The sequence below is a fragment of the Dipodomys spectabilis genome, unplaced genomic scaffold (assembly GCF_019054845.1).
Source record: "Dipodomys spectabilis isolate Male_0828 unplaced genomic scaffold, ASM1905484v1 ptg000197l, whole genome shotgun sequence".
In the NCBI taxonomy this organism is placed as follows: Eukaryota; Metazoa; Chordata; class Mammalia; order Rodentia; family Heteromyidae; genus Dipodomys; species Dipodomys spectabilis.
Genome location: NW_024870874.1, coordinates 10,137,210 through 10,163,377, shown reverse-complemented (window position 1 = coordinate 10,163,377; position 26,168 = coordinate 10,137,210). Strand labels below are relative to the sequence as shown.

At 36.6% G+C, this 26,168-nt stretch overlaps 1 protein-coding gene across 1 annotated transcript in view; it reads right to left on the bottom strand.

Moving 5' to 3' along the window:
- The window catches only part of Cped1 (cadherin like and PC-esterase domain containing 1), a 240,246-nt gene that overhangs the window by 160,781 nt on the left and 53,297 nt on the right, over window positions 1-26,168 (bottom strand). Inside the window, exon 5 of the mRNA XM_042696039.1 lies at window positions 18,560-18,635. Within this exon, the coding sequence (XP_042551973.1) occupies window positions 18,560-18,635 (76 nt within the window). The remainder of the gene's footprint in view (window positions 1-18,559; window positions 18,636-26,168) is intronic.

Genomic DNA, 26,168 nt, shown 5'->3' with positions numbered 1-26,168 from the left:
CCTACTCAGGAAGCTAAGATCTGAGGATCAGGGTTCAAAGACAGCCTGGCCAGGAAAGAATATGAGACTCTTATCTCCAATTAACCACCAGAAAACTAGAACTGCAGCTGTGGCTTAAATTGGTAAAGCACTAGCCTTGAGCAAAAAGAGCTCAGGAACACTGCCCAGACCCTGAGTTCTAACCCGGTGATCAACAAAAAGGAAGAAAGAGAAAGGAAGGAAGGAAAGAAGGAAGGGAGGAAGGAAGGAAGGAAGGAAGGAAGGAAGGAAGGAAGGAAGGAAGGAAGGAAGGAAGGAAGGAAGGAAAAAAGGAAGGAAGGAAGGAAGAAAAAAAGAAGGGAGAAAAAAAAGAATGAGAAAGAAAGTAGAATTTGACAGAAGTTTTACTGTGCATTAAATAAGACTAATTCCATAGTGCCTTTTGGCTACAAATCTTTTCTCTCAAAAAAATCTGTTTAAAATTTTATATTATTCTTCAAGGATTTTAGAATTAGTTCCGTTATTAGAAGGGAACATTTTATTTTAAAGATTTTATTTTAAACATTTCATTTTATTTTAAAGCCTAGATTTTTTTCCTTCTTTTTCTTCTTCTTTTGGTAATGGCGCTTGAACTCGGGGCCTCAGTGCTGTCCCTGAGCTCTTTTGCTCAAGGCTAGCACTCTACCACTTGGAGCCACAGCTCCACTTCTGGTTTTTCTGGTAGTTAAATGAAAATAAGAGTTTCACGGACTTCCCTGCCCAGGATGGTTTTGAACTGTGATCCCCAGAGGTCAACCTCTGAGTAGCTAGGATTATAGGTGTGAGCTACTAGTGCCTGGCAAACCAGCTTTCTTAAAGTATCATTTTCACCAGGCTCTCCTGTCATGGCCAGCTCTGTCTCTATGACTGAAGTCAGGTTCTACAGCCTGGGTAGGCTTCAGGACTCTGGCAATACTGGAACTCTGGTCTATAAGGAAAAAGAAAGCAAGGTGGGGTGATGGGTAGCTGAGTATGTCTATTTAGTAAAACAGCACACCAAGTTTCTGTTAGGACTGAAGTTGAACGTCCAAGTGTTCATTCAATTTCATAGGTCTGGAATGAAAAGTGACTGAAGTTCATGGCCACCATTTTCCACCAGATGATTTGCAATTCAAGTTTTTCAGCACTCTTCTTCAAAACTACTCTTCTCTACTCAACTTGCAGCTCCTGCTGATCGCTCACAGAAATTGTTCTTTATTTAGTGTTTGCTTCTCTCCCTTTAAACTAATGTTCCTTTCCTGATTCACTTTAAAAATTCACAGTATCCATTAGTCCTGGGGGGCTGGGTTAACATTGGGGCATTTATTTTTACTAAAAGTTTCCAAAATTGACTTCAGTCTCCTTGGCTCCTCTTTTTGCTTTTCATTGCAGGCCCCACATTCTATATGATTAAGGGCTTTTCCCCACTAGCAGCTTAAAATGTTGTTTCAATAGCTTACAAACAGCAAAACACCTTATTAAAATGTATCCAACAAGTTAAACTTCCTTTAATTATAAACTCAGACTGCACCTGGCACATTTCTCATTTTCCTCTTGGTGGGGCACATCTGTAGATCTACCAACAAATTGTATAACTGGAAAAATATAAATACTCTTTTGTAGGTAGAATCTTGCATTTTATAGACATTATAAACAGAGTTGAAAAATCTTTTCCTTTAAACAGCACCAAACTTGTCTAAAATTGGCTGTTGACTGACCCACAGGGACTGCAAAGAGAAATATAGAAACAAAAACATTAGAAAATCCTGCACTACAAAAGATAAATTGGGTAGCGACAGTTTACTTAAGCATGTCATCTTTCTCCCTCTTTTCAACTCTGTATTTAGATTCAAAGTAAACTTCCCTACTCCTGCAATATTTGGAACACGAGGATGTAAACAGAGATGGCTTTCTATTTGAAGGGTAAATACATCCCTGTATCTGAACTCTGCTCAAGGGAAATATGCCAGGTCCAGTGGTGACACAGTTAGAACTTAGTGGTATTAAACATATCATCACAACTCCCAAAAGTCAGAAGAAAAAAAAAGAAAAAGCACCAATTTTTACCCCTTTTAAGATCTGTGGTCCATTTTAGATGGCAAGATGAGATCTAGTTTTTAATTTCTTGGTGTGGAGAGCTAAGTGTGAAGCTAATTTAAGCTCTCTAGCCATGTACTGGAGCTGGCCTTGATGGGAAAAACTAGTAAGGAGGGCCTAGTAACAGGGAATCTTGTCTCCACATAAAGGAAATGAAAGACAAGAAAAACGCAAGGGAACAGGATGCCATGGAAGAGTAGGAACACTTCTAGAACATTGTTTTTATAGTCCCTAGACTCAATTTTTCTTCGGGTTTATGCCCTCCCCCCAATTAAATAATGTGTACATTTTTCAGCTTCATATTGATTGTTGAGCATTTCATACAAAATGAAAACTGTAAAACAAAGGTGATACCTAACGCGTTGAAGAAAGCAATTTACTTTTGATTATTTGAGGGCTTTGGAGAACACATAGGGACAGTCAGGCCACAGGCGGGACAGAGACAGCTGCAACAGAATGAGACACCAAGACCAGAAGAGAAGTGAGAGGGAAAGAAGGTACTGCATAGATGTGAACATCCCTGACATTCATCATGGCACCTCAGACATCACAGGCCCAGACAGCCCAGGCCACATAGGCTCCAGGGACAGGACCACCAGTACTGCAACACAAGGAGATGAGCACAGGGTCCTAGAGTAGAAGTAGAGAAAATAATGAATGATAGCTCCAAGTATGAGAGGACTACTTATGAGAAAGTAAGATACACCTTTCAGGATAAAGAGGCTCTCTTGGCATATCATAGCAATCAGACATGCCACTGAAATTGAACAGACTAGATGCATATACATTCATTCAAGTCATGCCTTGTATAGGAAAACTCTAGGGTTTATTTGGAATGCAGTGATAAGGTAGAAAGTCCAGCATTCTGTTTAAATAGTTCAGTGGCTGGTATACTTTCTGAAATGGCTGTTAACTCTGTTAAATATCGCTTTGCAAAACAGTGAATTGTCTCTTGACCATATGGGTTTTCCCCCCTCTTTTTTATAGTAAAGAGACTCGAACTTACCACCTTTTGTCCCTTTGTACTCCTCAACCAGTGCTCCACTTGAGCCAGGATAGAGTCAGTGGCTTTTGATGGTTATTTTGGAAATGGAATCTCATGGAATTTTGCATCCAAGCTAGCTTCAGCCATAATCCTTCAGATCTCAGCCTCTTAAGCAGGTAGGACTACAGGTGTAAATTACTTGCATGTAATTTTCCATGCTAATTTTGAGTGTCTCCTTGGGACTCAAGGATAATTATTCTCAACAAGAGCTTTTCTCAACTTTGCATGTATAAACTCAGTTTTCACTTTAATATACACTGAAAATTTCAGGAATTAAATTCCATGACCATTTTTATTTCCATTTCTTTGTTTCTTCCTTCTTTCCTCCTTCTTTCCTTCCTTCTTTCATTTGTGACTTTCTCAAGAATTGTTCATTATTTTCACAAGGCTCATCAACAAAAGCAATGTGACCTGTGGTACCTTAGTTTCTCTTACAATGGCTGTCACATTCATAATGAATCTAAATATGAGTGAAAATTTTTGAGCATTTTACTACACCTTATTGTATCAAATGTTAAATATCTGCATTAAAATATATTTTTTATAAATTACTTTTCTCTTATTTGTCCTTTATATGAGTTATGGCATTTTACTGGTCTGTTAAAACAGGTGTGTATATGATTTACAGCTATGTCATTCCATACCAATGAAGATTAAATATTTGTTATCCAAAGACAGTGGGAGGTATGATACGGAAGAAGCTTTAATAGAACTCAAGTGTGGTTTGTAGCAGGATCTCAGGTGAAGCAAGTATAGATAAAGGAAAAGAGCTAGTTTTGCAAACATTTTCATATCCAAGAAATTATTGCCAGTTAGTCTTGAAAAACATGGCTTCTCCCAATTAAATGAAATGGTAGCTAGCAATTATCAGGCAATACTTATGGAGATATTTACTGGACAATCATAATTATTTAACATTGATGAAGTGCTCACTCTGCATTATTCCAAGCACTTAGTATTAACTTTGTCTATTCTTTTAACTACTCAATGGGACAGAATCGCGATCATCTCTAAACTACAGACTGAAAGCTGTACCACAGGGAAAGTAAGCGACTTGCCCAAAGACACTGGGCTATTAAGTGGCCAAGATAGGACTGACACAGGTGAATCTGGCTCTATCTATATCTACCATTGTCCTCCAGCAGCTTTGTGACCAGGTCAAAGAAATTACTAGCTTAAAAACCATTTTCAAAATCCCTTAATTACACCCAGATTATGCATTTCTTTTCAATCATAATATGGCTTTACAAATACTTACTAATCTACATTGTCATATGGGTGCTTTGGAAACCAGCTTGGCAACTCTTTCTGTGACTGTAAAAGAGGGGGGGTCACTATTTTGCTGTAGGACCAAACCTGACTCTGCTGGCTACCTACATCTGACTCAGCATATGACCCTAGTTTAAAGGTTTTCTTTACTGTCCAAAAATTTGTAGTTGATTTGGAGAGTTGAGTTTGGAATAACATCAGATAGGGAGTAGCAGAAGAAAGGCTAGGAATAACCTTCAAAGGAAGGAGTATGTTGGTGAATGGGCATAGTGCAATTCTCATCTGCTGTTGAGTTCTCTAGCAAAACAAAGCAATACAACAAAACCATCTTCTGTCTGTAGCAAATGCACATCACCCTGTCTGTGTGCAAATATTTGATGCATTAAAAATTAAAAGGAATGGGTTAGTTGATGAAATAATAACAATAGAAAGGATACATAAAATCCACATCTCATCAGATCCAGATATGTTTTCATTAAGCAGCTCTTCTTTTCTGTTGTGTAACACTTACTTCAAATATTGTATAGCAGATCAAGTTTATACAACATGTTTTACATGTGGATCTTGTTATCTATGCGGGCGAGAGTTTCCATTACTAACCGAAGAAGGGTATTGATAAAAAGGTTACACAAGGTTAAAAGAATGAAATGTACAGAGTACTTGATGCAGAGTGTAATGATAAGTAAAACAGTAATGTTTCCCCTGGCCATTATTTAGGGTAATTTGTAAAATAATTGTGAGCCATAAATACTAAATTCTACTGTAATTACCTGTAAAACAAGCCCCAAACTAGCACCAATTCTGTTTGGTGACTATACTTAATCTCTAAGTTCTACTTACTTGCTTATTTTTTAATCAGAAAGTCTCCAAAAACAAATGTAGATATTGAGAAAGATCACAATATAGATGATAGGTAGCTAGCTAGCTAACTAGTTAGCTAGATATATAGATAGATCAATGTGGAAAACGGAAAGACTCATTCAGTTTTTCTTTGCAACTCAGTTCATGGGTATTTCAATAATATAGGAATACTACCTTATATGTGACTTATATAGGTTTATAACACATATACTTACGTAAAGCATTTGCCTGAAAACTCTGTGAGGATAGATTGGTCAGCAGAATTGTTCTCATTGTACAAGTCTGGAAAGCAGGTGCAATAGGTTAAGCTTCTTTCCTAGAATCAATAGCTCTATCCAGCAGCTGTGGAACTAGAATTTGGTTTCTTCCTACCTGACCATCAAGACTCCTGACTTCTCTTTTCACGCTGAGTCTTTAGGTTAGCAATTACTATGTCCATTCTGACTCATGTTCCCCCCCAAAGCTGAAACAATATGGGCTGTGAAGAGGCCTTCTCAGTTAATGTGGGCGGATTACAAGCTTTGGTCCTTTCAGGGATATGCTGACCCCTTGCAATGCTCCACATTTGCTAGTGAAATGACTGAGCACTGGTATTGCATAACTGCCATAGTTAAAAATGACTCAAGGGGGCTGAGAAGGTGGCTCAGTGGTTAAAGCGCTTGCCTTGCATGCCTGAGGCCCTGGGTTCGATTCCTCAGCACCACATAAGCAAAAAGAAAAAAGCCGGAAGTGGCGCTGTGACTCAAGTGGTAGAGCGCTAGCCTTGAGCTGAAGAGCTGAGGGACAGCGCCCAGGCCCAGAGTTCAGGCCCAATGACCGGACCCAAAAAAAAAAAAAAAAAAAAAAAAAAAAGACTCAAGAAAGAAGTTCTCTGTTTCACCATTAGATGGTGCTAGAAGAAGTTTAAAGAAAACAGTCACAGAGGGTATTGATAAAATGAATTACAGGGCTAAAGAGGGGCTCACCATAGAACAGTCTATGCTTCTCTCCCAGACAGGGGCACACCTAACCCATCATTAAAGGGTAAAACCTCCTCCAAAGCTACTCCATCATTCAGTTAATTACACATTTTCCAGGATAGGTTCCTTTTGACTCACAACTTCAGCTACAAATGAAGGATTTTATGTAGGGACAGAAAGGCATTTCACATTGCCTATAGTTTGCTGCAGCTATGCTTTTGGCTTATTGTCAATATATTTTCAGCAGGATGTGTCAAATTGAAAGTGACAAAATGCCTATTACAATGCATTGGTCCCAATAAATTGTATTATTAATGACTACAGCTACAATGAGAAGTTCAAGGGACTTAGTCATAACAAATAGTATCCTTCCACGAATAATCCATTACATACATGCAATATATGAAGTTGTATGCACTTCAGCTAATGTATCATGTTAGTGAATTTTATTTTTGAATATTGATGTTGGTATACTGTCATGGATGTCCATGAAAATAAATGAATACTGCAGAGTTACTCAGATTCTTTCTTTCTTTCTTTCTTTCTTTCTTTCTTTCTTTCTTTCTTTCTTTCTTTCTTTCTTTCTTTCTTTCTTTCTTTCTTTCCTTCCTTATTTCTTTCTTTCTTTCTTTCTTTCTTTCCTTCTTTCCTTCTTTCTCTCTCTCTCTCTTTCTTCTTCTTTCTTTTTGTTGTTGGTTATGGGGCTTGAACTATCTGGGTCTGGGTGCTGTCCCTCAGCTCTTCAGCTCAAGGCTAGCGCTCTACCACTTGAGCCTCAGCACCACTTCCGGTTTTCTGGTGGTTTATTGGAAATAAATGTCTCACAGACTTTCCTGTCAGGATCAGCTTTGAACTGTGATACTCAGATCTCAGCCTCCTGAATAGCTAGGGTTACAGGCATGAGCCACTGGCACCCAGTTGTTTGTTTTTGTCTTGTAACAAATACTTTTAGGGCTGGGAGGGTGGCTCAGTGGTAGAGCACTTGCCTTGCATGCATGAGGCCCTGGGTTCAATTCCTCAGCCCACATAAGCAAAAAGAAAAAAAGCCGGAAGTGGCGCTGTGGCTCAGGTGATAGAGTGCTAGCCTTGAGCTGAAGAGCTGAGGGACAGCGCCCAGGCCCAGAGTTCAGGCCCCAGGACCGGACCCCAAAAAAAAAAAATACTTGTAATTTTTTTCTTGTTGTTCAGTATTTCCCTCTACCATCAGGAGGAAGAGAAAGTGATTGTTTTGGAGTTAAATATTCTGTAGCTCTCCAAACTAAGCTATATTTAAGATTTTGTGTGCACACACGTTTGTTTATGTATGTGTGTACATGTAAGGCTAAATGAGTAGATTTTAAAATGCACCAAACAGAGGAATCAAAGCCATAGTACGGTGGAGTCCTCTTTGACATAAATTGGATTTACTCACAAAACAGGAAGGTCCCAGAAGGAATTTTCACCACCTACCAGCTAAATCCTTGAACCTGATTTGTTCCGAACCTTTCTTAACCCAGTTCTGTAATCTCAAAGGGAGTCCATGGGAGCTTAAAAAAAAAAAAAAAGGTTTGGTCACTGCTGCAAAAATGTTATCATCTATTTTGAAGCAAACAACATTTTTCAGACACCTTATCAAGATTTCAGATTAACTCCTCTTCTGTCACATGTACAGTGACTCAGGAAGAATATATTTGGGGAAAAATACCACAGTTGCAGTGTACGTACGTCAAATGGGGAGAAGATTTATGGGGTTTCCTGCTCACAGGCTACAGTGAGCAACAGTTATTTCTTTCTCACTTTCAATGGAAAAACAAAGAAAATCAAGGATAGGCTATCACTTGCTCAAAAAATCTTCATTTTTTGTTGCTGTGATGAGTTAGTTAGATACTCATGATTTCCTGGCTGAGCTGTGAGTTTTATGAGTAAGTCAGGCTGTGTGGGTGGCCAGGGCATTGAACAATTCAACAGTTCCTCTGGGGTCTTTCCTGGCATGCAGTTGTGTCTGAAATTCTCACCAATTGATTATGAGTTTGGGTGGAATTACGTCCTTTGGAGATAAAGGTTATATCTAGGAGAAGAGAGAATAGTAGTACTGATTGCTTTATCAGCTTGTCTGTGTGGGAGAGCACGTGAGGACTGAGGTCTTAGGAGCAAATAACCTAGCACAACACAGAAAGATAGATCTGCAGCTAACCCAGCACCAGGCATGCGGGTAGGCAGGGTCTAACATCAGAGATCTTGGTGCTTAAGAAAAAATAATATCAATATTCCCATACCTCAAAAGTTATTTGAGGATAAGAGTAGTTCTGCCAAAAGAATCCCATAACTAAATCAGTAAAAATATTTGTTAACCATGTAATAATACAGGGCTGCTGTTTTTGTTTGTTTGTTTGTTTTTGTCTGTCAAATAACATTCTCTATCTTGAGGAATTTTTTTTCTCCATGTGGTTTTAGTGAAACTCCCAATTATACTACCTCTGACGACTCTCCCCGTCTGGGGCAGTTAGTAACTGAAAAGTGCCCCCAAATTGATATGTTGAAGTTCTAACCGTACCTGGGAATATGACTATTTTGGGAAATAAGGCATTAAAATAGGCAATTAAGTGAAGTTTCGAGGGTGGGTCCTGATCTAATAGGTATGATGACCTAAGAAGGTCTGGTGACAAGAAGAGGAGAGAATACAAACATAAAGGCCTCATAAGGTCATAGCAAGAAGGAAAATCCCCGCAAGTCAACGAGAGAGGTCTCAGGAGGAACAAGCCATTTGACACCCTCCTCTTGTACTTTTGGTTTCAGGAGAGAGACAAAGGGGAGTTGTTTAAGGCCCCCACCCCGTCTGTGGTACTTTGTTAGAATAGTCCAAGTAAATTATCACAGTAAATGTGAGAATATTCTCAGCTAAGCCCCTAATTAAAGCAATTCTACTGATAGTAGTATTGACCAGTGTGGACTTGTGGCCTGATGGTCTCTCATTTTGCAGATGGAGAAGAAATGGTTGGGTTTCTGAACTGGGCATACCTGACAGCAATCTTCTCTGTCATACGGAGAAAACTTCTCTGTAGAAAGAAAGGAGGACGACATACAGGGAGAAGTTAAGTAGAGAGATGTGACACACACAAAAAGAGTATTGGGAGACAAAGATAGTTAGAGTTTGCCCCTGGAATCCATTAACTTGAACACAGATTCACTAGTTAGCCATGAATTCTTTTTTGCTCATATTCAATTGAATTGGGCTTCATACTTACAAATGACAGTATTCTAGACATCTAGGTTGCATATATTTTATCTGAGGTATATGCCAATAGGATACAGAGAAAAAGCTGAATAGTTAGAGAAATTAGGGTCTAGGAGAAAGTAGAAAAGTTTATATGAACTATTAGAGACATGATTATATATTGAATTCCATATACCAAATCAGTGTTGGTGAAAATAACATGCAGATGATGAAGAGAAAAGAAGTTCCATTTTTGTCATGATCTGCAAAATACAATAGGAAAGAAAGAACAAGGGGAAGAATGAAGAAGGTAAGAGCCTAACCTATATTAAACAATTAGATTTCTTTCCATATAAAACTCCTGAGTATGATCTCTGTGTGTGTGCATGCACACACATGTATGCACTCATGCACACACACACATGCACATGCATGCATGCCAAGGGTGATCAGAAGTTGGATAGTTATAACATCATTTGCAGTCCATACAAGATTATCAGCACACTAATGATGAAAGATACTAATATTTCTTCTAGCTTCAGTGTTCCTATAAAAATGGGCACTCTCCCTGTTGTATTTATTTTCTGGCATGAAATTTAAAAAATGGCAAAAAAAAAAAAAAAAAGGTTATCAGCACAGATATGCTGCCACACACAGCCAACAAGAAGCATACTTGTCTTCCTGTTCATGTCCCAAATGATTTTGCAGGCCTTATATACCCACAGGCTGGCCATTGCCTACTTCTGGTAGAGCTTAAAAAAAAATATATCCACCAATATCTACTGCAATCTAGATCGATGTTCATTCTTTCTGATTTCGATTTGCAAGCTGTATCTCACACATCCTCACTTTCCTTCACAGGATCCATAAAAGAAGCTAAAAACTCAATACTCATCAGAAACTGGTAGATTTGTGTCCTCTGGCCTCAATACAGAACCATTAAGATGAAGAAACTGCCTGGAGAGCAAATCTATAAGTACTGCAACACCATTGATAAGTAAAGAGAGGGACCTCTCTCCTTTGTCTTCCTGCTCCTTCCTCTGGCAGTCTACACTTAGCTTTTCTCTTCAAAATAAATGATGAAGAAATATTTGAAGATGTTTGGGTTGAAATATGAGCCTGCCTTAGAGAATTACTCTCACCTTTCCAGTCTGAATGCATGAGGACCAAGCAGCAACATGAGAACAGGCTCAGTCTAGTCTTTTCCATAACAATGAGATGATAAGTCTTTTGAGGAAAAGAATTCATCCAGAAGTTAGTACTCTATCATGAAATTTATTGTTATCTTTCTCCCTGGCTTGTGAGTAATATTAGAACAGCTCTGGTTCTTCCATAGATATAAATGTCTTCATGTTATAAACAGGTAGTATAACATGGAGGACTGAGGCAGTTCACTGCTCTTCTTGCTTTGGTATTCTGGTCCACAGCAACAGCTCAACAGAGTTCACAGCAAGTAAATGAGTAGATTAATCTAAGCCTTTACGAGATCTTCTCCTGACTGCCAGGGCTCCCCTTCTACAACTTTGACCACCTTCAGTACACTTTTACTATGCAATTAATGTCCAACATTTAAAAATATTGAAGTGACTATTACGTACTAGTGACTTGATTGTACATTGACTCAACCAGATTTAGGGAATCTAAATCATTTCAGGGAGACAATATCCACTGGAGATTTGTGTATGGTAAAATCATGACATAAGAGAAAGAATTTAAATATATCTGAGGAGATAGGTGGACCTCATTCCTAAGACAGTCTTGAATCAATGTCTACAGAAACAACACTTTGAATTTCTGATATGAAAAATGTGTACAAAATAGTCCCTAGTGATTTTTCTCTAGGTCAATGACCTTGAGACAGTTATTTTCTTCTTTCTTCTTTTTTTTTTTTTCATTTTAAAATGAAAGGGTCTTGACATTTGACTTCCCTCAAGTCTATGACTGAAAGAGAAATTCGTGCTGCATTTCCTGGTGTCTAATTTGTCTAGTCCAACTGATAAGTGTGTAAAACCCTAGGGAGACATTCTTTAACAAAGCACATTTAGACTCTCAACACACACTTTTTGAAATATATCCTGACCACAGAGGAGTGAATCTTCTTCCCTTTTTTTGCCTTTTTAAATTTCATTTTATTTTAAAGAGGCTGTACAGAGGGGTTACAGTTATATGAGTTAGGAAATGAGTACATTTCTTGCCAAGCATTGCTGTCTCCTTTGTTGTTCTCCCAATATCCCTTCCCTTCCCCACCTCCTTCACCCCTCCCGCTGCCATGAAATTGTAAAGTTCATTTCTAATATAGAGTCTTGTGGGTATCAATTTGTTGCAATGGGACATCCTGTGTCCTTGTTTCAGCATTTTGTTATTTCCCTTCCCCTCCCCAAATTAGACAAATGTATATATAAGATGCAGGGTAAAAAATCAAGTACAGTGACAACAGGGGGAAGAACATACAAAGGAAACAAAAAATAACCACATAGTACATTAAAAACAACAGCAACAAAGAAAGACCTCTTGTGTCCATACCTTGGGGTTCAGTTCACTTAGCATCATCTTTTTTTTTTTTTTTACTTGTACTAAACTCAGGCATCAAGAACTGTAATTTATCCCCATCTGCCTTCAAATGCGTGGACATTCTTCACAGATACCTATAATGTGAGTCATTTTTTAAAATTTTGATATCTGTTTTCCTAAGTAGTTTAGAGTGTCATTGGGATAGGCTGCTTCAGGGGCTGATCGCTAGTTTTTCTGGCAATGGCGGTAGATGGGACAATGGCTAGCTAAGACGATGAGAGGGTCATCTGTGTCCACATCACAATTCATAGGACTAGCCAGGTGCTGGTGGCTCATGCTTGTAATCCCAGCTACTCAGGATCTGCCAGATCTGAGGGTTGTAGGTTGAAGTTAGCCGGGGGAGGAAAGTCCATGAGACTCATATCCAATTAACCACCAGAAAACTGGAAGTAGAGCCGTTACTGAAAGTAGTAGAGCAGTAGCCTTGAGCAGAAAAGCTCAGGAGCAGTACACAGGCCCTAAGTACAATCCCTGCAATCAAAATGCAGGGTAGAAAATCACACACACACACAAAAGCACAGGAATGATGGAGATTTGGAATGAAAGAAGTTAACTCATGTGGCAATTTCCTTATTGAATATGATGGCTCAAACCTTATAGATGACAATAAGTTGACAAAGTAATGTTGAAATTCCCTCCTAACTCTGTAATTCCAGTGTTAGAAAACCCAGCTTCATTGTCCTCTGGGTTTAGCAAACTTGTTTTGTATGGAAAAGGGAAGAATTGGCAGAAACTTGTAGAAATATGAAAACATGAAGAGAAGTATGGAGTCAGAAAAGTGGGAAAGAATTGGCTGCTGGAAGAGATCAAATGGTCACTGAATTTTATGGTAATAGGGAGCATCCTTTAGGTTTCTGACATTGCAACTATTATAACTATGTTGAGGGCTATGTCTTAGTGTGGCTGCTCAGTATTACCTTATCTTTTCCTATATATTCAATGCTTAGAAGCCAAATAAATATTTTTGCCAGGACAAGGACTTCTGTTCTAGATAAAATCTATCTCTGGATCAAATCAGAACCTCATTCAGAGAACTGCTTACCTGGGCCTTGCTGTTTCAGTCACTAGATAGACTTCTGTGAGCACATCTAATGGATTTCATTTACTTATTTATATATGGAAAGATAGATAGATATTTATTATAAAGATACTGTACGGAGGGGTTACAGTTACATGAGTAGGGTAATGAGTACATTTCCTATCGAGCATTGTTACCTCCTCCTTTGATTTTTCCCCACCATCCCTTCCCTCCCCACTGCCTCAACTCTTCCCTCGCCCCCCAGACATTGTAAAGTTCGTTTTCAACATAGTATCCTATATATCTCATCATCATAATGGGTCAACCTGCATCCCATTCCAGTGTTTTACATCATTTAGTTATTTTTGAAATGATAGGCGTAAGCAAAGCATCTTAGTGGCCCCTTACTTGGGATTAGATAGGCCGAAGGAAAACAAGTTGTGACCAGCCCAGACAAGGTTGGCAAAACCCTATCTCACAAACAGAAATACAAATCAAAGGCCTGGACATGTGACTCAAGTAGTAAAATCCTTACAAGCATGAGATTTTTTTTTTTGATTGAATAACATAGAAAAAAATTAATGCAGACATAAGGTCCTTTTGGTCACAGTGAGAATAATGGACATGATTTTGCAGAAAGAAGAAAATAAGTAGAAATAATATGAGAGCATCCACTTAGACAGGGAGAAAAGTGGCTAGGTTAGTAAGCTTTGGGGATGGGTGCCTTGCTGTAGAACTAAAAGAAAATTTGAATATGCTTCCAGAAATTCTACCAAATAGAAATTTATTGGGTTTGCAAACTTATTTTCTAAAATGCAAATACATGTAAGAGGCTTAGGACTACAGGAAGGGTGTAATTTCGTCTGCATTAGTTCCATCAGCTTATTTCCTGCTATCACCTTGTTAAAGTCAGCCATACTAAAGAGCCAAGAGCTTTATTTGGGGGTTGAGGGTAGGGGAATGTTTTGCATGTTTTGTGGCACAGAAGGTGAGAGTTTTGGGGAGTGAGAGAAGCCTGAGGAAGCCCCTCCTCCCCCCAAAAACATATGAAGGGTGATCAGAATTTGAAAACACTGAGCAAGCAAGCTTTGTTCTTCTTTACTTGTAACACTAGACATGAAATATTAAAATCAATCAGGACTACACCACAGTGCTTAAAAATAGCTTCCCTAAGTTATTTTAACAATATACTTTACATTTGTTAATAAAAATATAGAAAGTTATAAAATTCCATCATGTTTAGATACAATAAAAATGTGTTAAATTTCATGCTGTATTTCTTTTTTTCTCTGTAAAATGACATTGTTACTGTAAAAATGAGGGCATAGATCTTATATTGTTCACTGTGTTATCTTTGAGTACAAATCTTAGTACACAGAACTACGATAAAACCACTGGAAAGAATGAGTTATGGCCAAAAATTTGGCACACTCCTAAGCAAGATTTCTTGGATGGTGAAGTTGCACTAAAAAGAACAAAAACAACTCCCTACCCAAGTAAAATAGTTCTCTTATGTTTTGTTTCGTACTTGTAGTTCAAATATGGGAAAGCAATTTTTATTAAAAAATAAAACCCTTCATAAAAAGCAACAAAAAGCATGAATGCCAAGTTTAAGCCAACTACATATGATGAAACAGTTTTTTTCCCCAAAAAAAAAGCACTAAATGGCAAGATAAAAATAAATCTTTCTGCTAGCCAGAAAAGTTTCCATGGATATTTGCCTCCATGTGACTCACAAGTCTAAGGTCAGGTACACGCTGTTTGGGCATGGGAGGAACAGATCGTGTTAGCATTACATACATTCAGTCACTCTTCTATTTTTGGTCAAAATTGTCCCATCTCATTTGCATGGGTCATAACCAACTTCACATCATAATCAACCTTCCTGCCTTAGCATCCATGTCTCTGCTGCAAAAATACAGCTTAGGACAGCAAATCTCTAAGGGAGAAGGACCTTTATAGATTAGAAAACTGTAGAAGAACTGCATTTGAAACCTTTCTCAGTATTATGGGCTGATCATGCTTCCAAGCTAGAATGTGCCAGGCACGATCTGAAACAGATTCTCCCTAGGCATCATCCCTACTTCTGTATAGTGACACTAATAGCTTTGCTTTGAAACATCTTTCCACAGGTATTGATGCAGTGGATAGTCTTGAAGATAGAAATGTGTGTCAAGAACTGAAGGAAACGTTCTTTGTTTCTTAGCCTGCTTAGCAAAACCAATATTCCTCTGGTAGTTTTGTTTGCTACCCTTGAAAAAAACAGATTCAAATTCTCCAAGTTGGCATTTCTCTCTTAATTTTCCATTTATTGAGTACTTAACTGGGACTAGGATTCTGTGACCTTGTACAAAGGCTGGTAGTTTGCCTAGTGCTGCTGCTGTAAATAAAACATTTGTCTCTGACTTAGGCATCTTGTGTCTCTGAGAAGAACCATAAAACTGGCAGATTACTTGTGAGTTAGGAGTAGGGTAAAATCTCAGACGTTTTACAGTTTTTGAGAGAAACATGTGTAAGAGGAGAAAATGTTAAGTATTGTAAGGCCTACTGTTTGGTTTTTTAGTTATAGAATGATTTAGTTCAACTTTGAGCGTTATATATTAACACAATATTACAAAGTGTGTTTTAATCTTCAAGTTAAATTATACATACACAAATATACATGCAAACAGAATCTACTAGATATTTAAAAATTAAACCAATGAAATTGGTATTGTTTTCTCTGTACTTTGTCGATGGGAAACAAAAATCAAGAAAACAAATCCCTTGAAGCTGTTGGACAGCTAGTAGGTCACAGAGCTTGAACCCTTAATTTCACAATCAATTGATCAACCTCCAAATAAAACACAGCTTTAACATTGTTTTGGACTTAAGTAAAATGTCTCCAGATTGCGATGTTTAGTTTTATTACCTACTTTTTGTTTATATAGCTGTCTTTGTTGTTTTTGTGGTTTGGTATTTTTGAGAAAGGATCTTATCCAGACTGGTCTTAAGAGGCATGATACTAGAAGTACAGTCACACACTCCCACATCATGACTGGTTTATTTTGCCTTTGGACAATACAATATTCTAAGGTACTGACACCTAATCTGCATTCAATATTAATACTCCTCAGTATTTTCATCAGTAAATATTTTATTTTTGAGCTATTACATATTTATTGCAGTAACAAGCTGGTGCAAAAGCTATGGTTGATAAAATTCACCTCAGAAAATAATGCAGTAGACATTTTAAAACTACACATCTAAGAAATTATCTTCAGCTAGAGAAAGAAAACATGATAGAATAAATGTTTCACTTATAAGGCTGCATATTTCACAAAGCCATCTCATTAGTCACAAAGATAAATGAAAAATTGACACATTAGACAGAGTAGGAAAAGGGATTATAGGAATTTGTAAACATTCTTGATAATAAAAAATGTTTAAAGGAAAAGAATGTAAAGATTACCTTGTAATTTTATGGAAGGAAATCTAAAATATAAGTTTATATAAAACTTGCTTGAGGAATTTTCTTAATTAATAATCATTTTGAACCATAAATATACTTTAATTTTATGATTCTATTCTGCTACCTACAATGCTATTAAAAACTTTAATAAAATCTTCCTTATTTATTTATATTTCTTTGCAGTACTTGAGCTTGAACTCAATGCTTCTCATTTGCTAAGTTGATGCTTTACTATGTGAGTTGTGACTACATCTCCAGCCTTAGTTTTGTGTGTGTGTGTGTGTGTGTGTGTGTGTGTGTGTGTGTGTGTGTGTGTTTGAGAGAAAGTCTTTTGAACATTTCTACTGGGTTGGATTTTAGATCCCTTTCTCAGCCTTCCAAGTAATTACATTTACTTACAGGCATAGTCACTAGCACCCAACTCAATCACTCTTAAATGTAAAAAACAACAAAGAAAGCACACTTTAAAATACATAAATTCTCTCAAAATGCAAACAATTTTTGAATTGTTTTAAGGATCCCTTAAAACATATGTGTATATGTGTGTATATATATATATATATATATATATATATATACATACACACACACACACACACATACACACACACACACACACACACACATATGGCTTGAACTCAGGGCCTGGTGTTGTCCCTGAGATTTTATGCCTAATGCTAGAGCTCTACTACTTGAACCACAGCTCCATTTCCAGATTTATTGTGTTTATTTGGAGATAAGAGTCTCAGAGACATTTCTGCCTGGATTGGCTTCAAACCATGATCCTCAAAGCTCAGCATCCTGAGTAGATGGGATTACAGGTGTGAGCCACTGGAATCTGACAGTAATTTCATATTAATATAATTATTTTTATTGTATGCATAAAAACATTACTTTTTATGAAACAAAAATATCTAGAGGTTACAAAAATATTGGGTTATGTAGTTAGCTATATTTTGTTATATAATATCATCCTTATAAAAATAATATATACAGTATTTGTTTAAAAGTACATTTTAAGTTAAAAGTAGAATTTCTAATCCATTTGCTTTTTCATCTGGTCAGTGATGGAGAAAGACTACAGTAGTTGGAGTAGTTCATGGCAATAAGGTTTATGTTTTATTTGGAGGCAAAAGCCCTACAGAAAAGCTAATGCGTTAAAATGTAATCTTTTCTGATTCTAATAGGATAATTATTAACTTAGGAAAAACAGAATTAAGGGTAAATAGATCTAAAGTTTAGAAATGTAGTAAAATACTTTCTAGGGAAATAAACTATTAATTAGTAAATGAGCTTAAAACAAGAAATTTGATAACTTTTTCCACTAATGAGTTTTAAAGTTTACTCTAATTTCATTTATGAGGGTTTATTTTATCTCTGCAGGCTCAAATATCTGCTGATACTTTTTAAGTATATATATTTTTTTTATTGTAAAGATACTGTACAGAGGGGTTACAGTTACATAAGTAAGGTAATGAGTACATTTCCTATGGAGCATTGGTACCTCCTCCTTTGTTTTTCCCCTACCATCCCTTCTCTCCCCACCTCCCCAACTCCCCCTCCCCCACCCCAAAGTTGTAAAGTTCATTTTCAGCTTAATATCTTGTACTTCTTTTTTCTACTATGGAAAGTTATGCAGAAATTAGAGATAGTAATTTTCATCCCAAATTCCTAATGTAGCCCTGGCAGAGAATTTACTCATTTAATATCCTGTTTTAAACCTATAAACAGAGTGGATTTCTGAAAACTGTAACAAATTCTAGGATCAAAATCATTTAATTATAAACATTCTTTTAATTTCAAGTTTTATATAACTAAGAACTATTAAAGTGATTACTTTAAAATAAGACAATGCTTTAAAAGACAGACAAAATGAAACAAAATGAAATTTAACAAAACAAAAGTCAAAATTAAACATATATATCACTTTTAGGCTCTTATTACTTACTAGTAAGAACTTCCCATTCGTAAAACCTGATTTATATGAGTGCATCTGGTAAATCAGGAAGCTATTCTGAAATGTCATTAGCTAGTATCTTTTAAGAAAACTCATGTTTGAACTATGCTTATACAAGGAAACAAACTAAAGATTGATTACCTGGAAATCTTCTGATTAATTGGCACAGTCCTTCCTTTCTGCAAAGCTGATACTGTATTTCTGGCAATATGTTTATCTGAAAATAAAAAATGAGAAAAAAGTTCTAATGAGTTAGACATTCACAAATGGCGACACAAAGCAAACAAAAATTCATAGTAAAAAGTAAAGCTTGTCTACACCATCCAAACCTAGCCTTCATGACTCTTCCAGTCTACACTCAAATTCATCACAAGAAAGTGGCTAATTAAATAACAAAGTAAAATCTGCCCTTGGGAATGTATTTGAAATCTTTTATATTTATTAGACATAAAATCCATATAAAATCCATATACGAACATTGAATCCATATTTACTATAAATAAAAGGAAAAACTTAGGGCAAATAGAGTAATACCAATAACTTCAGAATTGCAAAGCTGTATCACTAAAAAAAAAAAGCACTAAGTAAACCTCGAGGCCAACTAAACCTCAAAGTTCAAAGGCCTTTAGTTATCTCCATTAGACAGATTTTCAGTAGTAATTCAGTGGCAAAACATTTCATAATTTCATATTTATACTTCATGCTGAAAGCCATTTACTTCCAAATATAAAAGCCAGTTATGATAAAATTATTTTGACCGAAATTTTTCCTTAGCAAACTTTAGAGTTGTAATAAAATCAAATATAGAATTTTTTAAGGTAGAGAAAAGATACAAACAAATCTACTTCTTTTGCTCATGTGAATTTACAGTATTGATAAATTAATATCATCACTGAAATCCTCACCTGAAGCCAAATATGATAGACTTCTATTAAACATAACAAAGGGAACCTGTTTAAGTTAGCTTGAAAATCAGATCAATTTTTGAGACATTATTGATTACTTTCTAGCTAATTCACTCTATCCTAATAAAGTATTGTAGCTTCTCCATGGGACTCTATTGACCTGACTGGATGTAAAGTATTCAGCTGTGTTTGGGGCGGGGTGGTGAAAGTGGGGGAGGGGGAAATAACCAGCTATATAGTGATAGTCCCAATTCTACACTTGATAGAACCAGAAGTACATTTTTTTTTCTTTTCTAATTTCTTCACTTCAAAAACAAACATGTAGAACCTTTAGTCTCTATCTTACAGTTTTGCTGTAGAGTTTTATCAGTTCTTTGATTGGTTGTACCTTTAAAGAAAAATAAAAGGTTTAATCAAAGTGTTTTGAAATAGTGCGTTGATGAAATCTTCTCCAACATTTATAGTTGTATTAACTCTACTCACTTCCTTGGAAAACTTTCTGCTTCCCAAGAATAGCTAGAGGAAGACAAATTGTAGGCCAGATCTTATAAACAAGACCACATTTGAACTTTTAGGCACAAGCTCTACTACTGAATAACTACTACTACATTTTGTTCAGTATATACGAATGCCAGAGCTTAAATCACTCATGGCCTCTGCACTGAGAACTGACAGAAGACCATCAATGTTGTAGTACACTTTCAGTCTGAGAATTATTCATATGTGTCAAGTTCTAAATGAAAACGTTCAGACTAAATGAAGAAAAATAAGAGCTTTCATATAAAGTCCTGACTCTTCAATTTAGAATTCTTCTGAAAGCCTAGAGGGACAGGCAGAGTACTGAGGAAGTGTGGAAAACACACAAAAGAGACAATTTTCATTTTCTTAAGTTAACACAAAAAGTTTTTTTTTCAAATTGGATTGTGAGAAACTTCAAAAGCCGATAAAATTGAGTAATTTTTCTCCACAGGAAACAAAAATCACTGAGTTGCTTAATGTCTTCTCATTATCTTTAACATTAGAAGGATCCGAACAGAGAACCAGCACTAGATTCTCAGCACTGAAGGCCAGAGACATGTTCATGTACATTTCAGGCTACTTCTAAATGGTTCCTGAAAAAGTGCTGCCACTGTAGCTACATGAGACATCGTCACCTTCTGCACAAACTGAAGAGAATCAAGACACTGGTACAATGGACCAGATAACTGATTGAATGAGCCAGAACAAGTTATGCAGATAACCAAACAGGCAGTGGACAGCTAGCACAAATTACCAATAGAAGGATAGGCTACTGAGTCGTGTCAGAGAAATGACTTTCCCTGTGATATGTGGTTCCTGAACTGACTCAAGATCAGTTTTATAAGCTTAAAAAAACTCAGAGCCAACCAAGGGAAACAGATCTACATTGCTGCCTTCTGTTTTCCTGACTGCCACCCAAAGATGTTTCCTCTCTCTTCTGTATTCTGTGACTTTAGAAGTCACAAAATTGAAGAAGAGGTATCTAATGGTGGTGTCATACCAAAAAGATACCTCCATTAATGTGTGAACTGACCACCAAACTAAGCAGTCAAAATGAGCAGCACAGCACAGAGGGGAAATTGTCAAGTGTTACAAGTCATACAGCTGTTGTGAATCAACTGTATTACATATTTGTCAGACCTAAGGATGCTCTATTATAGTGCCTTTAGTTTTGTGTATGCTACAAAATATATCTATATCATTATCAAGTGAAATATCATCACAGGAGTGTAATCCAGACTGGCTGATTTTTATGTGACGTTTATTTCTGCTTCAACATTTTAAAAATTATTTTAATTGCATTTGTTTGTTTGTTCATTATTATTTATTGCCAATCTGGGGCTTTGAACTTCAGCTTTTTTTCTCAATACTAGCACTCTTGCAACTTGAGCTGAAGCTTCATTTCCAGCTTGATAGCCTTTATTTTGTTAAGAGCAGTTTAAGGTTGACAGAAAAATTGAGCAGAAAGTATATAAAGAGCATATTTACCTTGTGTCTCCTCACAGGTATGACCTTTTGTAGGATCAACATTGCTCAGTGGAATGGTATATTTGCTAGACTTCATGAATATATTTTCATATATCATCTGTCAACCAGTTTTATTTTTTTTTATTTTTTTATTTTTGGTCCAGTTGTGGGGCCTAAACTCTGGGCCTGGGCGCTGTCCCTCAGCTCTTCAGCTCAAGGCTAGCACTCTACCACTTGAGCCACAGCGCCACTTCTGGCTTTTTTGTTTTTGCTTACGTGGTGCTGAGGAATCGAACCCAGGGCCTCATGCATGCAAGGCAAGTGCTCTACCACTGAGCCACCTTCCCAGCCCCTGTCAACCAGTTTTAATAAATATCAATCTTGTATTAGGTTTGAATCCTTTCTATAAAAACATATATGCATTTGTAAGTAGATTACTTGGTATCAAACCTTTTAGAAAGGATTAAAAGCATGTGTAAGATGATCATGACAGGGTTGGGAAGGTGGCTCAGTGGTAGAGTGCCTGACTTGTATGCATGAAGCTCTGGGTTCCATTCCTCAGCACCACATAAGCAGAAAAAGCCGGAAGTGGCGAGTTCAGGCAAAAAAAAAAAAAAAAAATGGTGATCATGATATTCAGTCCCTGGCATACTTTTAAGAGTTATAATTAGGAGAAGAATGAATGTGTTAAAGTATTTTGGTCCCAACAAACTTTGTACAAACTTAATCTGTGATATTTTGCACATAAATTGTTCTATTAAAATGTATTAAAAGCAAAAGTAAAAACTCACTCTTCTTTTGAGACATGAGTCATTAGTAAAAATGTAAAAATATATTCTTCATATGAATGTGTTAAGTGTTTATAAAAAAGTTGACACCATAGTCACATCATTAATGTGTTAAGGAGAGTAGACTTCTGAATGAGAATTACTTGATGCAGTATAACAAATTGCCTGGGATAGTTTTTCCGGTCCTTCAAAGATTAAGAGTGAGCTTTACCTCATGTTATATCATAAGGGAATTGTTCTTTCTTTCATTGTGTCTGTAGAGATTTTTCACGCTTTCTATTTTTATTAAAAGTCAAACCTTCTCTCAAAGTTCTTCAATGTCCACAAAGAAAGGAATGACAAGAAACCAGGAGTGCCAGCTAACCAAAGAAGTCTCTTCTCCCCTCTTTTCTACACAATGAGCACTCTAACAAAGTCACCTAAAAATTCCATGCTATGCTTTAAATAAGTCATTTCATTAGTTCTCGGTGCTCCAAGTACTAAAAACAGAGACTGCTAATTCTACAAATACTTAAAGCTAAAAATGAATCTCTCTACATTTGAAACACTAGAACCTGGCTGAGATGAGTGAGATAGAGTCCTGGTTACTAAACTGAGTGACCCTCAAATTATGGGGCTTACTTCACTCTCAGCAGCATACAGACCAAGATTGTTTTAAATTCATGTCCCTATCCTCCCGACTACAGACTCCTGACTACTCATTTTCTATTACAGATTTTATGATCACTTGCACAGCACGAAAATGACAAAGCTCTAAAGCCATTAGTAATTCTAATGTGCGCAGTTACTCTTTCCTTGTTGATTTTAAAGTCATTGACAATTCTGCAATATCCTCAACAAATTCAACGAAAATTCTGTTTTGAATATTTATGCTTTATAGATAAATGAATTATGGCTCATAAAGCTTCAAATTATTCACACTTCCAAAATGATAGTTATCTACATGTATCACTGAGAATTTCTGTATTCTTTAAGAATAATCATTAGGTTGGACTGTAAGTTCAGAGCCTAAATAATTATCTTGAAAGATTCTATTGACATGATTGAGAAAACAGAAATTTGAGGTCACATTGCCTCAGTATGAGCTCTGGTTGTTTTATTTCTTAGAATAATAAAAGTCCAGATGAGTAAACAAATGAATAAATGAATGACTGAGTTGATAAATCTAGTAATAAAATTACTGAGATACTCAAAATGGAATGTATCTCAGGGTTTCTGTGGCCTTTATCCTGATAAATGGTATTAGGCTAAACTTGTAAAAGTAATCCTCAAGGTAATCAGTCTCAATAGTGAAGCTTCATTTTTAAGTGAAAAGAACTTAGACATGCAGAGCTGATAGAAATACCTCTTCCTGAACAAAATAAGTTCAATTAATCATTGTAGAAGGAATGAGAGAAATCATCATTAGAAGTACAGGATAATTACGCCAGGCAAGATCGATTCCTAGGTATCCAAATGAGTGGGAAAATGTTCTGGAGAAACAGAATATCTTCATGATCTTGAAATCACTATGACTTTTCATATAATATCAGCTCCCAAGATAGTTATTAGTTACAAGTGGGAAAAATCAGGATTTCACAGTGTAGAAATCTAGTAGACGCTAACTCTGCCAAACAATGGAAGTGAACATTACCAGCAAAAAAACAGACAATGTATGCTTCCTGGCATTTTAAACTGAGAAGGACATAACACTTCTATGGTATTCTTTCCATAACATCATGAGAAAACATCAGGTATTGGCAAACTGCAGGACATTCTACAAAATGCCTAACAAATATTCTCCCAAGATAACAGAGTCATAAAAGGCAAATAAGAACTGAGGAATCATCAGAAACTAGACACACAGAGAAATCATAATACATGTAACAAGGGATCCTAGAGCAAAAAAGGCAATCCAAATAATGTCTATAATTTAGTACTTAGTTTGCATGAACATTTATTTCTTAGCTCTGATGAACATACCATGGTTTATAAGCCGCTAAACTTAAGAGTCAACTCATTATTATATTTGCATTTTCCTGCAATGTCTTAGAGACTGCCTAGAAGCTGGTACCTTTCTGTTTTTTTTTTTTCTTAGATAAAACACTGCAGGCTACAGTGATTAAACATGACCAAAATCCTTCAAGTGATCAATGTTGTACAAGAGTTTACTATGAATGTCCCAGGGACACAAGGATATAAAAGTTAAAGGAGATATTTTTCATGGGTGACTTCGGGATGCTCAAGTTGCAAGCAATTTGTTTTAGGCTCTAGAAAACAAAGGACCAATTTGGGTAAAGGGACAGTCTCCTTGTTTGCATCTGAGTCCAGTTCAGCTAGAACTGATGGATAGCAAGCACTCTGGGGATTTTGGAGATTCTGTAGTTGTAAATGGCATCCTGGACACAGAAGATATTTACCACCAGATCATCAGGACCAGCATGGGGCATTTCTCAGGTGCCTTTGGTATAGTTGCTGGGACTGTGAGTCTGGCACAAGACATGGAAAATTCTATGTCTAACAAGATGGCAGATACTTCTGGGAAAATAGAGAAGTTGCTAAAGGAAACCTGAATTACCTAATAAATGTCAAATCTAATGTCGATGTGAGCTCATTTTACCTCATTAGCTGATTAAGCCTGGTTTGCATTGGTAGGTGCAAAGATAAAGGATAACTAATATAATGCATATAAAGTTTAAGATTAATATGAGGAATTATGGGAGTATGTAGGAAGAAAAAGACCAGGGAGCTCCAAAAGTTGTAAGCACTCACTGAAGACCAATGGAATACAAACAGGGATTCTCAACTTTGATACAATTGACATGTTAGACCTCATAATTCTTTATTGTGAGCACTAAATGATGCTTAGAAACATCCATGCTTTGGACACAAAGATGCCAGTACCACATCTATCCTACTACCCATAACAAAACCAAAAATGTCTCTGGTACTACCAAATATTAAAAGAAGAGACAAAATCCTTTTTGGTGAAAAATTACTGAGGTGGATATTTAAGAATAGCTAATTCAGCGTAGGTGTGTATCTATCCGTTTAAAATCACTGTAGCACTACACCCAAGAAGAAGGAGTGAAAGAAGGGTACTGTCAGGCAGGAGCCATCCATCCACAGAGAACTTTCAAGAGTTAACTCTGCTAAATATCTCTAAATGCCTCCTCCCTATTCTGTTCTCGGTAAGCTGACTTTCATAGTGGCATTACATTAGCTCTTCTCCTTTGATTAGAAGTAAACATGGGCCAATGGGAGGCAGAAGGAGGAAGGAAAGTTTGGGTACTTATCTCTCAGGCACCCTCTTTGTAGTCCTGCAACTTGGGAAAGTTCTCTTGAGTTTACAACTTCTTTCCCTCTGCATCTCTTTCTTGGCTCTAGATCTCATTAGGTTCTGGTTACTTCATTCCTTCTATTTAGCTTTCTTAAGACGCAGAGTGGGGAAATACAAGAATGTTGTTGGTTTGGGGCTATCACATGGATCATTTTCTTTTTTAATTCATAATATTGTTCTATTATTAGTTTCTCCTGACTTTTGACATTTGAGTATGGTATCTACTTTTTTTCTGGAATACTTAGGCACAGCCTGTCCTGTGGCCTGTACCGTCGATGAGAAGCTATTTGAGATTTTAAGTACAAAAATTACAAGATGATCTCAGTGTTTTATATTTGTCTTTTGATAACTGGAAAGCAGGCATAAATGGCTACATGGTAAAATATTTGTTTCAGGAAAAAAATCAGGAAGATTTAACAAAAATCCAGATAAAAGTGCTGATTATCTAATCATATTAAGCATAGTAAATATATCAAGTAAATAAATGCTTTTTGGAGTATTGAGGTGTTAACTGACTAGTAATTGAATGTAGATGACACAGGAAAGGAAAGGCTTGAAATTCAAGGCAGATTTTGACCTTAGGAAATGACAGAGGTGGATGAAGATTATGACCAGCAGAAGAGAAGCTCAGTAGAACTTATAATGCAGGAGTAACTTTACTGAGGAAAATAGTGATCCAACAATGAGTTAGCTGAGCTTGACACATCGATGAGACATCCAAGAAGAAGTATTTATGCATATATAAGCCTGAA